General features: G+C 35.3%; 1 protein-coding gene and 1 non-coding gene across 2 annotated transcripts in view; one reads left to right on the top strand and one right to left on the bottom strand.

Moving 5' to 3' along the window:
* Positions 1-18,614, top strand: part of SEC23A (SEC23 homolog A, COPII coat complex component) — a 66,912-nt gene that overhangs the window by 12,563 nt on the left and 35,735 nt on the right. Inside the window, exons 6-12 of the mRNA XM_037158894.2 lie at positions 2,065-2,144; positions 2,935-3,079; positions 6,862-7,020; positions 8,875-8,990; positions 14,487-14,610; positions 16,279-16,359; positions 17,348-17,437. Coding sequence (XP_037014789.1) covers positions 2,065-2,144; positions 2,935-3,079; positions 6,862-7,020; positions 8,875-8,990; positions 14,487-14,610; positions 16,279-16,359; positions 17,348-17,437 — 795 coding nt within the window. The remainder of the gene's footprint in view (positions 1-2,064; positions 2,145-2,934; positions 3,080-6,861; positions 7,021-8,874; positions 8,991-14,486; positions 14,611-16,278; positions 16,360-17,347; positions 17,438-18,614) is intronic.
* LOC119059306 (U6 spliceosomal RNA) lies at positions 17,842-17,948 on the bottom strand. Its single transcript, XR_005084394.2, has one exon. It is a non-coding gene; the product is annotated as a U6 spliceosomal RNA (small nuclear RNA).

Raw genomic sequence — 18,614 nt, 5'->3', positions numbered from 1 at the left:
GGCAAGTCATCTCTCTGCCTTAATTTTTTTCAGCTGTAAAATTGAGATAAGAATAGTATTTACCACCCTGGCTGGTATAGGTCAGTGGAATGAGCACAGGCTGTGAACAAAAGGGCCACCGGTTCAATTCCTAGTGAGGGCACGTGCCTGGGTTGCAGGCCAGGTCCCCAGTGGGGGCCATGTGGGAGGCAGCCACACATTTATGTTCCTCTAACTCCCTCCCTTTCCCTGTCTAAAAATAAATAAAATCTTAAAAAAAAAAAAGAATAGTATTTACCTTACAGGGTAGTCATGAGAATTGAATGGATTGTGCTTTTATATGTTTGCTGTTTTTAAAAACAGATTATTTATTTGTTTGTAGAGGGAGGGGACAGGAGGGAGTGAAACATTAATGTGTGAGAGAAACATGGATTGGTTGCCTCTTGCATTCCCCCATTCGGGAACCTGGCCTGCAACCCAGGCATGTGCCCCCGCTGACCAGGAATCAAACCAGAGACCTTTTGGTTTGCAGGACAATGCCCAACCCACTGAGCCACACCAGTCAGGGCTATTGTTATTTTTAAGTTGTTGATTTATTTAAATTGGCTTAATGTTAGTTCTAATTATAGAGTACATTCTACTTACGTTATGTAATATATCTATAATGCATAAAGCATCTGCCTTTTTTGCATAGGCAGTGAATGCCAGCAGACTAAAGTTTTTTTCCTCCACCAAAATGTCTTTATCTTTATCTTCTGTCTCTAACTCTCTGGTTGAAAAGAGTCCGGTCTTTTTTCCCCATATAGTCCTGGGTTCAAATCTTAAACTCTTTTGAGTTGTGTTATCTTGGATTGATCTCTTTGCATGTTTTCTCATCTTCTATGGAAAGGGATAAACAATAGCTACTTAGCAGGGTTATTATCAGTATTAAATGAAATAAATGGAGAACACTAAGTATAATGTAAACTATTTTAGGAATTTTTAGCAAAATCTAGATTAATATCTTGCTTTGTCATTTACTATTGTGGAAACTTAGGCAAATTACTTAGCCTCTCTGAGTGTTACTTTTCATTTGTAAAGCAGGGACTAAGGAATCTATTTCATTATTGTTTTGTGAGGAAACAGTATATATAAAGAGTTTAGCACGTAAGTCTTCAGTTAAAAGTTGCTGTTCCTGCTAGGAGTATAGGAAATGTTGCAGGATTAGTTTAACAATTTTTTTCTTTGCAGATCTTTAGATGTTCTGATTTTTTGTCATATACTTTTATTCTCTTACTTCATGACTAAGCATTTTTAGATTCAAGACAACGTTAGTGAAATAACATTACTTTCATATTTTACAGAGGAATTGTATACACTTCTAAAGTTCAAAACAAAACCAGCAGTTTGGTTATGTATTAAGTCAGAAAACTAACAAGTACGATACACGAAGTATGGTACCTTATAACCCCCTTTTACAATGTCATGTACTTCTACATAACACTTGTTATGCTTGCAATTTTACACTCAATGATTTGATTTGATTTGATTTAACTCCTGTCTCATTTACCAGATTTTAATTTCTTATATATTTTCTAAATTTCAACATATAGAAAATGATACATATGTGTATTACATATTATGTATAAATTATATATTTTAGTAATATATAATTATGTATATATACTTGTATAAAACATATAAATTATATAATTTTCTATACATAGAGGATTCTGTGTGTATATACATATATTTGCCTATTATATACCAGGGATGATTGAATACAAATTGAGAAATATAGTCATTCAAGATACACAGTAACTTAATTTGACTATTAATTATTGAAATAAAATATTTCTGAGCTATATTCCTCCTCTTTGCTCACATAGCACCTTGTACTTTGCTCTGTTTTGATGACTATTTTACTGTGTTGTTTTTGTTTACCTGATAGACTCTCCAACTAGACCTTTTGCTTTCTGAGGAAAGCGACTTTGTTCTTTATTTTAGTGTTCCTAATACCTAGCACGGCGCCTTGCACATGGTAAGTAGTAGATACATCTTTATAGGAGTAATGAAATGAATATCATAGAAATAATCTCTTTACAGGAAATGCTGGGGCTCTCTAAAGTACCCGTTACTCAAGCAACACGTGGTCCTCAGGTGCAGCAGCCACCTCCTTCCAATAGGTAATAATTAAATGTGGCAAACAGAATTTGCCGATTCATATAGCTGTTTTAAGTATCTCGTGCCATTAACTTGAATGTAGACATTCAGTGATACTATTGTATATTGTTAAATATTTTTAGGAATATAAATAGATTGCATTAGTATACTTTTTAAAGACTTGAGACAGAAACATCATTGAAACAGTTGATTTCTCATCATTATAATTTAAGGAATTACTAGTTGTGCTATATTTCTCACTTTCTGTTTTTAAGTTCAGAAAAAAAACTTAATTTTTGTGATTGAGGGGGAATTAGCAAAAATTGGGCTTCAGAAGCTTTTCATTTTGCCTTCTTGGCCTTAGAGATAGCTTTTCCCCCTAAATCTCAAATCAGAGGTGGTATTACTAAAATTAAGTTGATGTATCTTCTTATAATTATTTCAGTAACCCTAAAACTTAATAAGTTGGTAAATGAAAGGTGTAGTCCTGAAATAAAACTTGGTTTGACCGTTTCATTTATAGCAGTTGTAGTCAAAGTGGTTCCTGGACCAGTAGCGTTAGCATCACCTGGGAACTGTTTGGAATGCAGATTCCTGGGGCTTGCCCCAACCTTCCGAAACAACACTCCAGAACCAGCAATCTGTGTTAAAACAAGCCTTCCTGGAACCAGTTCTGACATACACAATAGTCGTGAGAACCATTGGTCTACTGTGTATTGAAATTATTTTTCTCTGTTTTTAAGTAAGTGGGTAGTTTGTTTCTTAAACCCTCACCCACACATAAATGGCTTTTTATTTGATTTTGTTTTGCAGATTCCTGCAGCCAGTACAGAAAATAGACATGAATCTCACAGATCTTCTGGGGGAACTGCAGCGAGACCCTTGGCCTGTACCACAGGGAAAGAGACCATTGCGTTCTTCTGGGGTGGCACTTTCCATAGCTGTAGGACTACTTGAGGTAGTGACCATGGCTTCATTTGGGAATGGAAATGTGTTTGTGTGTGTATGGGATGGTATGTACAAGATGATAATGAGTGCAATAAATGAGGTCATAATAGCAAGTACATGATTTTATTTATTTAAAGTTCGATCTGCAGGATATCCTTTTCTGTAGAGAGAGGTTTTTGGAAGGATGATCACTGAGACATTAACAGTGGTAGGATAAGGGAAGTTCTACTTGGAAGTAGAATTTGAAAATCTTTTTTTTTTTAAATTAAAAAAAAATTTATTGATTATGCCATTACAGTTGTTCTGTTCCCCCCCTTCATTCCCCTCCACCCTGCACCCCCCGCTCCCATCATTCCCCCCTTTAGTTTATGACCATGTGTCTCAAGTTCTTTAGATTCTATATTTCCCATACTATTCTTACCCCCCCTATCTATTTTCTACCTACCGTCTATGCTACTTATTCTCTATACCTACTCCCCCCTTCTCCTCCTCCTACTCCCTTATTGCTAACCTTCCATGAGGTCTTCATTTCTATGTTTCCTCTCCTGATCTAGCTGTCCTTTTAGTTTGCTTTTGTTTTAGGTGTGGTTGTTAATAACTGTGAGTTTGTTGTCCTTTCACTGTTCATATTTTTTATCTTCTTTTTCTTAGATAAGTCCCTTTAACATTTCATATAATAAGGGCTTGGTGATGATAAATTCCTTGAATTTGATTTTATCTGAGAAGCACTTTATCTGTCCTTCCATTCTAAATGAAAACTTTGCTGGATAGAGCAATCTTGGTTGTAGGTCTTTGGTTTTCATGACTTGGAATACTTCTTTCCAGCCCCTTCTTGCTTGCAAGGTCTCTTTTGAGAAATCAGCTAACAGTCTGGTGGGAACTCCTTTGTAGGTGACTGTCCTCTTATCTCTTGCTGCTTCTAGGATTCTCTCTTTCATTTTAATCTTGGCTAATGTAATGATGATGTGCCTTGGTGTGTTCCTTCTTGGGTCCACCTTCTTTGGGACTCTCTGAGCTTCCTGGATTTCCTGGAAGTCTATTTCCTTTCCCAGATTGGGGAAATTCTCCTTTATTATTTGTTCAAATAAGTTTTCCACTGGTGGCTGTTCCTTTCCCCCTTCTGGTACCCCTATAATTCGGATGTTGGAGTGTTTAAAGATGTCCTGGAGGTTCCTGAGTCTCTTCTCATTTTTTTGAATTCTTGTTGCTTCATATTTTCCTGTTTGGCCATTATTTTCTTCCTTCTGGTTTACTCCCTTGATTTGAGTCCCAGTTTCCTCTTCATCACTATTGGTTTCCTGTGCAATTCCCTTCATTTCAGTTAGTTTAGCCTTCATATGTTCCCCTAATTTGTGACTAAAATCAACCAGTTCTGTGAGCATCCTGATCACCAGTGTTTTGAACTGTGCATCTGAAAGTTTTGCTATTTCTTCATCACTTAGATTTATGGGCTCTGGGGCTTTGAGATCTTCTTGAGCCATTTTTGGTCTGTTCGCACCTGTTAATTATGAGGAGCAGAGCCTTAGGTGTTTACCAGGGTGGGGCCGCCCAGGTCGCTGAGTTTTGAAGCTGTATGTGGGGGCGGGGTCAGAGTGGGGAAATGGCGACCCCCTCTGCTGCCTCTGGCTGCTGGGGCCTGTTCGTTCCAGTCTCACCACCCCCTCCCTTGCTGGTCTATCTGTGCACCAGTGCGGAACCACAGTCAACCCACCGCCCTGCACCCTCGCTGGGTATGCGGGTCGCTCACTGGGTTGCTCACTGGGTCTGCCCATTGCAACCCTGCGCCTGGGATCCACGCGCCTCAGTCCATCTGACCGAGTTTTCCTGTGCAACCCCGCTGCACCAGCTGCTGGCTTTGCCCCTCTTACCGGTCAGGCTGAAGAATTTATTGTTATGAGACTTCCGAAAAGTTCAATTTTCTCCGTTCTGGCTGTGGTTTTTGTTGCTAATATTTTGTTGTCTCTAAACTTGGTTGTGGGAGAAAGCACGGTGTATCCACCTATGCCTCCATCTTGGTGGAAGTCCAGAATTTGAAAATCTTACACTACATAGGTCTTAGCATTATAATTTGGAAAGAGTTATTTTAAAATGTGTTTTAAAAATTTGAAATGCCTTTAAATTTACAGAAAAGTTGCAAAGAACTTCTTCTCCCCTGAATAATTTGAGATTAAGTTGCTGACATGATACTCTCGACCCCTTGGTTGTATTTCCTATAAGCCTATTATGTTCTCCTATATAATCAGAATGTAACTATTGAAATCAGAATATTAACACTGATATGTTACTACATGTAATTTGCAGACCTCATACTTCATTCAAGTTTGCTGAATATTCCAGTAATTTCTTTTACTAAAGGGATTTAGGTCAGAGGTATGCATTTAGTGGTTATGTCTGTTTAGTGTCCTTCAGTCTGAAACAGCTTCTTAGCTTTTCTTTGGCTTGCATGACTTTGACACTTAGGAAGATTCAGGCCAGTTATTCTATAGAATCTCTCTCAACTTAGGTTTGTCTTGATGTATGCTCACAATTAGATTCAGGTCTTGCATGTATCTCAGAAGTAATGCTTTCTTCTTGTTGCATCCTGTCAGGTGGCACATGATGTTTATTTGTCCCATCACTGGTGATAATAATTTTGATCACTCACTAAGGTTGTATCTCCTAGGTTTCTGCACTGTAAAATTATTCTTATTTTCTCTCTAAACACTAGACAAGAGGATCTTTGAAGCCATGCAAATATTCTCTTGTTCATCAAACTTTGTATCTCTTTATCTCTCTATCTATCATCTATGTCACTGTGAACTCATGGGTTTCCTGTTTTATACAGTGAGTTGTAATCTGTTACTATCATTATTCTTTTAACTTTTTACTTTGACAACATAGTTATGAACATATAGAAAAGTTATGAGAGAGGTTTAAAGATTAATTGAACTTTTACCCAGATTCCTCTAATGCTAATGTTTTATTATATTTGATTTCTCCTTCTCTCTTGATATTTATATAAATCTCTTTCTATGTATATCTATTTATATGGCACACCCACAAGTTTTAGGAAAACCATATGAAAGTCAGTTATAAACCTGAGGCACCTTCTAAATACTTCAGTGTGTATTTCTTAATTACAGAAACAGTTTTTTGCATAACTGCAGTTCAGTTAAAATCAGGAAATTAATGTTGATATAATACAATTTTCTAGTCTGTAAAGTTTATTTAGATTTTACCACTTAACCCAATAATATTCTTTACAGCAAAAAAAAAATCCTGGGTCATGAATTACATTCAGTTGTTATGTCTCTTTAGTGTCCTTAATCTGTAATAGTTCCTCTGTTTTTCCTATGTTTCATGACTGATAATTTTTAAGACTATATAGTAGTTACTTTGTAGAGCAAGTCTCAATTTGGGTTTATCTGATCTTTCCTCATGAGTAGATTTATGTTACACATTTTTCAGCGATACTACAGAATTGATTTGTGTTCTGCTTTGTGCAACACATCAGGAAGCTCATGATGTTGATTTGTTTTATTACTGCTGATGTTAACTTTGATCAGCTGGTTAAGGTGGGTTCTGTCAGGATTTATTTTAAAATTAGGAAGGCACTATTATTTAGAATAGTGTTTTAAAAGAAAGTTATTCAAACATCTTGTTTTTAAATTCTCTTTTAAACATTTGAGTATTTTATTTCTTGGAAAATGAATGATAACCTGTTTTTTAGGAGTATATCACGGTTCATTATCAGAAATGTACACCCATATGTTTTTCTTTAAACTCTTCTGACGAGTTACTTTCATCTGATAGTGTATTTTTCCCAACACTGGTGCCCGTATCATGATGTTCATTGGTGGTCCAGCCACTCAGGGGCCAGGAATGGTGGTTGGCGATGAATTGAAGACACCTATAAGATCATGGCATGACATTGAAAAAGACAATGCCAAATACGTTAAAAAGGGAACTAAGGTAATTTTGGTTTTTAAGTCTCTTTGTCTTATTAGAAAAATTCATTTGATAAAAGAGAAAGAATACAAATATTTTATGATAAATCTGATATTGTATCTGCTTCTCAGAATTGGAGAAATACTATCTTTCTTGATAACTTACGTTATAATTTTTCTGGTTTTAGATGGTTAAAAACTTAATAGTATGCACCGATAGGTGTCTCTTTAAGGATTATTCCTGAGTGAAATCCTATGTGCCTTTTTAGTATTCATGTTAAGGAATGTCTTTCCCTTTAGAAAAAATTTCTTGCATTCTTTAATTTTTCATTTCCAACAAGCTATACTTTAGATATGTATGTTTTTCATAGCTTGAAAAGTCTATATTTTTGCCAGTTGTTTTCTGTTCATGTAACTTAAGTTTTATTTGTATTTGTGCTAGTACATGTTTCACTAATGTTGATTTTTGACTCCCTTACATTGGTTTTGCTTGTTAATGTCCCCCTTTAAAAAAATTCTCTGCCCTGGCTGGTGTGGCTCAGTGGATTGAGCACGGGCCTGCAAACCAGAAAGTCGCAGTTCGATTCCCAGTCAGGGCACATTCCTGGGTTGCAGGCCAGTTCCCAGCAGGGGACACACGAGAGGCAACCATACATTGATGTTTCTCTCCCTCTCTCCTTCCCTTTCCCTCTAAAGATAAATAAATAAAATCTTAAAAAAAAAATTCTCTAGCATTTATAACTTTAACTTAGTTGTGCTATATTTTTAAATATTTTTTGGTATTTATACTACATATTTATACATATTTAAGTATACATATTTGGTATATATTTGGTACATATACATAAATTCATATGATAAATATGTATTTAAGTATAATTAATCACAAATAATTTTTGTCACCATAGATTGATGCTTTTTTTTCTTGCCACCTAATTTCCCTTTGAACTTGAAATATTTTTTAGAGCTCCAAAAATGTTTTATGTATTTTTATCTTACTGCTTTTGTTACACCTATTTTTGATGTTTTTGTTACTTAGTTGTGGATTTAGCCAGGAAAAAGAGCTCTGTGTTGTTGTTCTACCATGTTTGTGTACAAAGAGCAAATTGTTCACTCTGCCTTTCTTCAGATTTAGTGTAATTTAGGAGTTTACGGTAGTCCTCCCTTATCCTTGGTTTTATATTTTGCAGTTGCAGTTACCCATGGTCAGCTGCAGTCCAAAAATGCAATATTAAATGCAAAATTCCAGACATAAATAGTTCATAAGTTTTAAATGGCACTCTGTTCTGAGTAGTGTGATGAAATCTTGTGCTGTCCACCTTGAACATGAATCATCCCTTTGCCCAGTGTATCCACACTGTAGATGCTGCCTGCCTGTTCGTCGATCACTTAGTAGCCATCTCTGTCATGTTATCCTATTTCTTGTGTTCAAATCTGTCACTGTATTCTAGTACTTGTGTTCAACTTTTACTTAATAATAACCTCAAAGCACAAGCATAGTCACGGTGGCAATTTGGATGCGCCAAAGAGAAGCAGTGAAGTGCTTCTTTCAAGTGAAAAAGGTGTGCACATACAGGAAAAAACATAGTACATATGGAGATTGGCACTATTGGGGTTTTAGGCACAATCTCCCACGGATAAAGGGAGGCCACTGTATTTAGAAGTAACAGCTTTTAAAGAATGTGAAAATAGCCAACTTACAGAAGTTATTGTATTATTTTATGAGATATTATAGAAAGTTAAATTACAACAAATCACATTTAGGTTATGGATTATTCTTTTAGTGTTTCTTAGATAATTTTAACCTGTTGGTGGGAAAAAAGAAATATAGAATGATTAGTTTGTACGTTAATTTTATTGATTAAAAAATCTTTTGTAGCATTTTGAAGCATTGGCTAATCGAGCTGCTACGACTGGTCATGTTATTGATATCTATGCATGTGCATTGGATCAGACAGGTCTCCTGGAGATGAAATGCTGTCCCAACCTTACTGGGTACGTATTTAAATTTGTATAATTTTTGCAGTTATAAACTAATAATGACAGTTTAGAAATATGAACCAGAAATGAGAGTTTAGGGGGAAAAAAAGCTGGTCATTATCTTCCCACTTCATGGCAACAGCTGTCAACAGTGTTTGATATTTCTTTCACTTTAAATTAAAAAAATATATAGTTGTAAAGGCACAGTTCTGTTTGAAAAGCTCAGTCTTTGTATCCTATAGTCATTTTGTGTTACCAGCTTTCTTAGGATATGATTCACATACCATAACATTTACTCATTTAAATGTACAATTTAATGTGGGATTTTTTTTTACTATATCCACAGTTTGAGCAACCATTGCTGTAATTTAACTTTAGAACATTTACGTTACTCTTGAGAGAAGCTCTGTACCCAGTGGCAGTCAGCACTCCCAATTCCTCCTTCCTTCCTCTTCTGCCCCTCCCCCTTTCAGCCTAGACAACCACTAATTTGCTTTATGGATTTGCCTATTGATCTTACTGGGAAACCATGCTTTCACCATTGAGTATGATGTTAGCTATGGGATTCTGTAAATGCTTGTATCAGGTGGAAGACTTCCCATCTATACCTAGTTTGTTGAATTTTTTTTTCATGAAAGGATGTTAGATTTTGTTTAAATACGTTTTCTACATCTGTCGAGATGGTCACCTGATTTTTGCCCTTTATTCTGTTAATATGGCGTATTACAGTGATTTTCCTTTTTTTGTATATTAAACCAACCTTGCATTCCTAGGATAAATCTAACTTGTGAATAATTGTTTTTACATATTGCCAGATTTGATTTGCTACTATTTTGTGGATTTTGCATTTGTTTTTATAAGGGATCTTGATCTGTAGTTTCTTTTCTTGTGGTGTCTTTGCTTTGATATCAGGGTAATACTGGCTTCATTAGTATGTGTTGGGAAGTGTTTCTCTTTCATTGGCAGGCAGTTTTTATGTAGTTTTAGGATAATTTAATTAGGCTTTAAAAAGCTCAATTAGGTATTTCAACTCATTTGTTAGGTTTATTCATTTAGTGCATTCATCTAGTAAATATTAATGAAATCCTACTGTGTGTCAAATTGTGTAAGGTACTGGAGATACAGCAGTGAACCAGACATGAAAATCTGCACTCATGGAGCTTATCTTCTATCGCAGGACTGTTCCATGTAATTTTTTATTGGACGTGTCCTTTCCACTGTCTCAGTGAAATGTAGCAAACGTGACTGAGGAATTGAGTTTTTAGTTTGAGTTAATTTACATTGTAATTTAGTTAGTTACATGTGGGATGTACACAGTTCTAGTGAGAGGAGAAGAGACTGGTAGAATAGATAGTATGTCAAGTGGTGATAAATATTAGGGAGAAAAGTAAGTCAGGAAATGAGGATAGGGGTTTGCAGTTCTAAATAGGGTGAGAAGGAATGACCTCATAAAGGTGACCGTTTAGCAGAAACTTAAGTAGACTATGAGCCATGTGCATAGATTAAGGAAGAGTGTTCCAAGCAGAGGAAATAGCAAGTGCAAACTTGAGAACATACCTGGGGTATTTGAGAGATAACAAGGAGACCAAAGGGTAAGTGAGGGGGACAGATTGTCAGGGTCTTGACTGTGGTTAGGGCTTTGGACTTTGAGTGAGGTGGGAAGTCATTGGAGAGTTTTTAGCAGGGAATGAAATGATCTGACTTTTAAAAGGATCATCTGACTTTAGTTGTATCGTTGAGCATTGTTTCATTATAAAATTGGTGAGGAAGAAAATCTGATTCTTGCCTGGAACCATTCTCTGCGTGGAGTTTGCCCTTTCTCCTCCTGCCTGGGTAGGTTTTCTCCAGGAACTCCCGTGTCCTCCCACATCCCAGAGATGTGCAGTGAGGTGAATTGGCGTGTCTAAAGTGTGCCAGTCTGAGTGAGTGTGGGTGTGTGTGAGTATACTGCACAGTGGGAGGGCGTCCTGTCTGGGGTGGGTGCCTGCCTTGAACCTGAGCTGCTGGGATAAGCTCCGGTTGCTCTTGACCCTGAACTAGGATAAGCAGGATGGTAAAGAATTATCTTTCTTGTTTTTACTGATCTGCCTTAAATGTATGTGTAGCTCATATTTATTTCAGTGTTTAATGTTAGAAGTTTGGTTTAGAAGTGCTTTGTTTACAAGTTTGGTGATTTTCTTTGTCACCAGAAAGATGCCATAGAAACTGAACTTGTTTTCATATCAATTAGCCTGTGATTAAAATTAGTTTTGTTATATGTCATTTTGCCTCAAGTAGCAGTTTCCAAGAACCTGTTGTTGTTAAATGAGGACTTACTGTGTTGGGATATACGAATACCAAATGATTGGATTTTGGATATATTTAGAAGATAGAGGATTTGATGATAGATTGTATTTGGGGTTTGAGAAAACTGAAGGAGTTTCCTAGAAGGGTTGAGTTGCCCTTATTGAAATGGGTAAGACTGTGGAAGGAAGAGTGTTTGGGAAAGAGATTGGTAGTTCATTTCTAAACCTGTTGGCTTTAAGGTGCCATGGGACACCCATGAGAAGATATTGAGTAGGCAGTTTGATATTACATCCATCATAGAAAGCAGGAGATAGGTTTGGGCTGGATGTATAAATATGGGAGTTGTCAGAACATTGGTGGTTTTTTTAAAGCAATAAAAATGGTCGCGATTGTAAGTTTGTAAAATAGAATACTGTGAAGGTCACTGGTAACCTTCCTAAGGGCAGTGAAAGTTGACTTAGAGTGAATTACAAAAAGAATAGGCAAAGGAGATTGGAAGCAGCTGATATAGATGAGAACTTTCCAAACTCATATGTGCAAATAGTTGGGTATCTTGTTAAAATACAAATTCTGGGTTACTATGCATAAGATGGGACTTGAAATTCTACTTTTCAAAAAAGATCCTTGGTGATGCTAATGCTGACCAACGGCCACAATGAGTGGTAAGGGTACAGAGAGGTTTGCTGTAAAAGGAAGATAAGGGGGGGGTGTAAGTTGTCATTAATCTGGGATGCATTATTGGGTTTAGTGATAACACAGATCATCATAGATGACATGTTGGTAAAAATAGAAAATGTGAACGAAATCTGCATATAAACTCCATTCAAGCTGTTAGAATTAATATGTCAAGTTGTTAAGACTTCTAGGTCAAGGTCAGTGTACAGAATTCAACTATATTTTTATATACCAATAACAAACAAAATAAAATTTATAAAGATACAATCTATAATGGCATCAGAGATAACAAAATCAAGACTTAACATTATCAAAATAAAATTACTGTTAATTGTAGCATATCAGTTTTATTCTTTTGCCTGTTTTAATTTCTGATTATGTTTAGTAGTTTAGTAGTTTTATTGTTTAAAACTACTTAAAATGTTTTTAAAATATGAGCAAATACATGTGAATATTTGTATGTGTATGTATTTGTGAGTGTTTGTATCCCTTTTTATATAAATAGAAAATGTTATATACCTTCTCCCACTTTGCGTTTTTCACTTATATCCTGGAAATTTTTCTGAAGAAGTGTATGACTCTATTGTGTGAATGTGCCATATTTTATTCAACTAGTATCTTAATAGATAGATACCGGGATTGTTTCTAGTCTTCTGTTATTACAAAAAGTTCTTCGGTGAATAGTCATATGTGTGTATTTTGCTTTTTATTTTTGTCATGCTAGAGTATTTGTGGGATCAGTTCCTAATAGTGGGGTAGCTGGATTACAGAGAAAATACATAGGTGATTTTGTTAGATACTGTCAAGTTTTCCTGCGTTGGGTTTGCCCCATTTTGTATTCCCATCAGCAGTATAGGAGAGTGCCTGTTTTTCTACATTTCCAACAGAGGATGTTGTCAAACTGTGATATTTTTTCTGATTAGAGTGGAAATAGTATCTCAGAATAGTTTTTAATTTTTTATTTAACTAAGAATCTATTTATTTAATTAATTTATATTTTTTGTTAAGTTGATTGGGGTGACATTGGTTAATAAGATGATACAGGTTTGGAGTATACATTCCTGATGCTAGATCTGTTTATTGCACTGTGTACCCACCACCTAAAGTCAGACCATCTTCTATCACTATGTATTAGGCTCCTCTCCATCCTCCACCCTTCCTACTCTTTCTTCTGGCACCCACCACATTGTTGTCTGTGTCCATGACTTTCAGTTTTATATCTTACGTGTGAGTGAAATCATATGGTTCGTAGCCTTTTCTGTGTGACTTATTTCACTTGGCATAAAATTCTCAAGGTACATCCATGTTGTCACAAATCGCAGTACTTTATCTTTTCTAATTGCTGACAACAAAACAAAGAGGCGGCTGAGGAATGGAGATGATATTTGCAAACAACAGCTCCAACAAAGGTTTAATATCCAAAATATATAAAGAACTCATAAAATTCAATACCAAACAAACAATCCAATTGAAAAATGGACAGAGGACCTGAACAGACACCTCTCCTAAGAAGACATACAAACAGCAAACACATACATGAAAAGATGTTCAGATTCACTAGTAATTAGGGAAATACAAATCAAAACTACAATGACGTACCACCTCACACCTGTTAGAATGAATATATCAAAAAGATAAGTGATAATAAGTGTTGCAGAGGTTGTGAAGAAAAGGGAACCCTTGTTCACTGCTGGTGGGAATGTAGACTGGTACCAGTCACTATTGAAAACAGTCTGGTGCTTCCTTAAAACACTAAGAATAGGGTTACCGTATGATGCAACAACCCCTCTCTTGGGTATCTATCCAAAAAACTGGAAAACATGTATTCACAAAGCTATATATGCACCCCTGTGTTCATTGCAGCAGTATTCACGGTGGCTTAGACACCGTGACAACAAAAGTGTCCTTTGATAGAGGATTGGATAAAGAAGATGTGGTACAAACACACAATCAAATAGTTTTGACAGTTAATTTTTTAAAACAAATTATAACAGGTACATGCTTACTGGAAAAGAATTAAACAGTACATTAGCACGTAAAGTGAAAATGGTCCCTCAGTGTTCCTCTACTCTCATTCACTGGGCGTAACACTAACTTTGACATGACACACATAGACACAGTGTATGCATATATATACACACACATATACGTTATTAAGAATGAGAATGTGTGCTGTAAGTTGTCAGGTATCTTCACTGGTGTGGAGAACAGGGTGGGGTGAGTGGGTTAAGCACATTTGTTTCTGTACACCCTTCTGCATCTTCGGAATTTTATGATGTGTGGATATGTTACTTCTTTAAAAAAGAATTTTTTAAAATTACTGAGGACAAATGTAAGTGTTAGGGGTACTCAGGTACCCTCAGAATTTAGATTATTTGTGCACTGAGGACATTCTCAAATATTTGAATTTTAAAAAATTAATGGTAATTTAGCACATTTTAGAAATATCTTTACAATTTGTTAGTAGTACTGAGAGGTAGTAACTTTTTTGGTTTAACACGTGAATCATTACTTGCGTCACGTGCATTGTTTTTTGTTCTTTTCATGCAGAGGGTACATGGTAATGGGCGACTCTTTCAACACTTCCTTATTCAAGCAAACTTTTCAAAGAGTCTTTACTAAAGACATGCATGGACAGTTTAAAATGGGTTTTGGTGGTACATTAGAAATAAAGGTAAGAAACAAAGTTGATGTGTGATATGTTATCAAAAGAAATTTGTAGGCTTGATCATAATTTTAAATTACATTAGTCAAATTTAACATATGCTTTAAAAATAGTGATTATATTGTATTGAAATTCAAAGTTATAGATTTTGTTCATTAGGAAAATGTCATTATTAAATAGACAGTGAACTATTACTTGAGCATTTCTGCATAATTGTTAGAAAAGAAGATATTATGTAGGTAAAATTTGCTTTAACTTTATGATTTTCTTTATATAGAGCTTAACTTTTTTGTGTGCTTGGTCTTTTTTGGTTTCTTTATGCTAGTATCTTCAGTTTATCCTTATGCTAGTGCTAGATTTTTTAAACTGCAGTGATTGGTATCTAAAGAGAAACCTGTGCTATTCTACTTGTATAGTCAATAATTAATTTATGGTTGGTAGTTTGTTGGTAATATTTTGTCATTCATTTTAAATTCAAATTTTAAAAACTCAAAGGCTTAGTGTTAAAGTGCATTGCAAGCACTTTGATTTTGAATTTTCATTAAATATTTCTTATTAATCTTGTTATTTTATTGAACGCTTGCTAAATGTTTCCCATATTAAGCTAAAAAATTATAGAGGTTGCAAAGGATATCTAAGAACAAGTTTTCTTAGAAACTTAATTTTGATAGAAAGACAAGGTAAATGCAATAGGATGAAATAATAGTAGATTATGAAAGTGTTATAAAGGTTCATGGACAAAAAATGAATGTATCTGGGACACAATTTATCAAAAAAAGAAATGATTTTATTATGATTACACTGGTTTTTGAAAGATGGCAGACTTGAAGTGAGTTGAGGAGGATGCATTTTAGTCACCTCAGTGTGAAGAGAGGCACAGGGGAGAAACAGCACAGTACGTTTGGGGAAACTGCCCAGTGAGCGCGAATGGTTTGTATGGAATGTAAGGGAAGTAGTTTAATTCTATGTGTTGGTTGTGTCTTGGGCAGAATTTGTCTGAGACTTGCATTCAGCCTTTGTCAGGAAAAAGAATCTCAAACAAGAAAATTGAATTAGTTTTTCTAATTTTTTTTTTTAGATATTTAAGTGATAGCTTAGGTTTTGATGTCAGTGGAGACTGGAGAATAACCAATCTTGGTGATGGGTTTCTGTGGTAGTGAAAACAGAAGAAGGCGTCAGAGGTTTTGGGCCAGGGCATAGGACTTTGGGGGATGGGAAGATACTGAGCTGAAGGTGAGTTACTAAGTGAAGACCTCTGGGCAGCCAGAAATAGAGGATTAAAGTTAGGTCAAGGCTAGATTTTAAATTTGGGGGTTAACACAGAAGTGCTCACTGATTGATTACTTAAAAATATTTTTATTTATTTTAGAGAGAGAGGAAGGAAGGGAGGGGGAGAAAGAGCAAGAGTGAGAGAGAGAGGGAGAGAGAGATGCATTCATTGGTTGATTCTTGTACGTGTCCTGACTAGGGATCGAACCTGCAACCTTGGCATAGCAGGACAATGCTCTAGCCAACTGAACTGCCCTGCCGGGGCCACTGATTATTTTAATGTTAGTATATTTTTATTGACTTTTTAGTTTTAAATGTGGAAGAATATCTTTATTCTTATGTAGTTAAGGTTTAATGTGTGAGCTTATCTTTGAGCACATCAAAGTGTACTATGTTCTTCTTTTGCAGACCTCAAGGGAAATAAAGATTTCAGGAGCTATTGGACCCTGTGTGTCTCTCAATTCTAAAGGACCCTGTGTGTCTGAAAATGTAAGTCACCTTTATTCTAAAAAGATAATATAGTTTAATTCTCATGACAGAAATAACAGAGACCTGGGTTCAGCCTATAACATTTCTTTTAAAATATTGTGTGGACTAAGTTTTTCAGTAGAATGTGGTTCAGCCTTCACTGGCACACCTATGTTTGTGACTGCTCTTTCTGCATACCGTTTTCCCCATCCACCCCTAAATTAAAACTTTAGCGCTGTTACTGGTCTTCTATTTTTTATGTCTGAGTTAACTCCTTGCCCCAGTGTACCTAAATAACAACAACAACAACAACAACAAATAAACAAACTATGATTTGTAAATTTAGAGACTTCTGAAAATCAAAATTCAGAAATTATTTTGTTGGTAGAATTTACTATAAGTATCCAAATTAGACAGACTTGATTAAATTCCTTTCCTATTATTCCATCTAGTGGAGGTATAATACACTTAAAATGGTAGACTTACGTTCTGTTGCTATAGAGCAGATGATGGGACCAATAACACGAGTGGTTAATCATCTTAAAGTGACTGGGTTAAGAATTACTTTAAGCAGTCCGCAGGGTAGTTTATTTCTTAGAACTTTTCTTCAGTGCAAGACTGCTTATATTACGCAATGCTCATCCACAGAACCTGTATTCATATGTGCGTATATTGTCTGTTAAGTCACTATCTCTTTACACATATCAAATAGTTGGATAGGATAATGCAATTATTTTGTTAAATGGTATATCCTTTAAAGTCTAACTTGCTTTAATACTTGTGCAGTTTACTTAGCAAAAATATGAATCATTTTATAATTTTATTGTATAAAAATTGCTTGTTTTCATGATATATTTTACGATTTAAAAATTTTTAAGTTTTACTTTTCAATGAATTTGTGAGAAAACCTCTTAGCGGAGGTTTTAGTCCCTCCTTTACACCTTGGTATATGTTATAGTACTAAATTGTATCGTCTGATTTTCAAACACTCTACGTCCCATTTTTACAGGAGATAGGAACAGGTGGCACTTGTCAGTGGAAGATATGTGGACTTAGTCCCACTTCGACCTTAGCTATATATTTTGAGGTGGTCAATCAGGTATGACTTTTTATATTTGAACATTCAAATGTGTGTTTGAACAGCTACTTAATTTAGGCCATGAATATTTTGTATTTTTCCTTCCAGTAGTAAATATGACTAGGCTTAGTCTATTTTGGAGCTTTTGTTTGTTATTTTCTGTTTTTCAAAGCTAAAAACTTCTTGGTGTGAGGACATACTGTAATGGGAAGGGTTGTCAGAGAAACCTGCACATGCCCAACCTTGGGCAACGCAACTTAGTCTCGTTTTTTTTTTTTTTAGTATAAAATTGAAGCATAAGTAAAATCCTAAATTTTGTTTCAGCTGTGCATTTTTGTAGTTTGGTATCTAGCACCTGATTGTCACAAGGTACGTGTAGGTAGCTATATAAATATCTGATAAGAGAGTTTTTTTTCTTTTGTTTAAAAAATATGGAACACCTCACAAATTTGTGTGTCATCCTTGCGGATGGGCCAGGCTAATCTTTTTTGTATTGTTCCAGTTTTAGTGTATGTGCTGCCGAAGTGAGCACAAGAAAGTTTAATATGTCAAAATCCATAGAAAAAAATTGCAAGGTAAAGATTCCAATGTTTGGAAAGACTTTTTCCACTGCAGAAGGAAATTATCATATTAGTGATTTAATATATAAATTATTGACTTATATACTAGTAGTTATTAAGTATAAAGTGAACTACAGACTGTTAATAATCAGCCTTCCTAAGACAGGTGCAGAAAAATTTTTTTCTAACAGTGAAAATTAGTGAAAAAGGTAATAGCTCTTATTGACCAAAAGAAACAAAATCAAAGCAAGAGCATTGTCAAAAGGCATGATGAAAGTTTTCCCGTTGACTACTTGCTATTTTTTTCTGAGGATCATTACTATAATCATTACTCTCTTCTCACTAATAGTTTTCTGTTGGTCATCTGTTCATCATGTGATTATGTTCATAAAAGTTCTGTTTTCATTTTATATAGGAGAGGAGGACTTAGCTTCTCTTTCCAATTACTGTTAGGCAAAATTGCTTCACACCTTTCCTTATCTATTAATTTCTTTACACTTCTCCCTTCATTTTATTTCACATCCTTCTGAGTTATGTACTACATGAAATCGATTTCCTGGTTGGACCCACTCCTCTTATCCTTAATCATTTAACCCCTTTCCCAAATCCATTTTTTTAATGTGACATATTACAGTTCT

Source organism: Artibeus jamaicensis, unplaced genomic scaffold (assembly GCF_021234435.1).
Source record: "Artibeus jamaicensis isolate MK-2021 breed Jamaican fruit bat unplaced genomic scaffold, CSHL_Jam_final contig_760, whole genome shotgun sequence".
NCBI classification, from domain to species: Eukaryota; Metazoa; Chordata; class Mammalia; order Chiroptera; family Phyllostomidae; genus Artibeus; species Artibeus jamaicensis.
The sequence above is the reverse complement of the archived record's forward strand: the minus strand, read 5'-3'. Positions and strand labels throughout refer to the sequence as shown.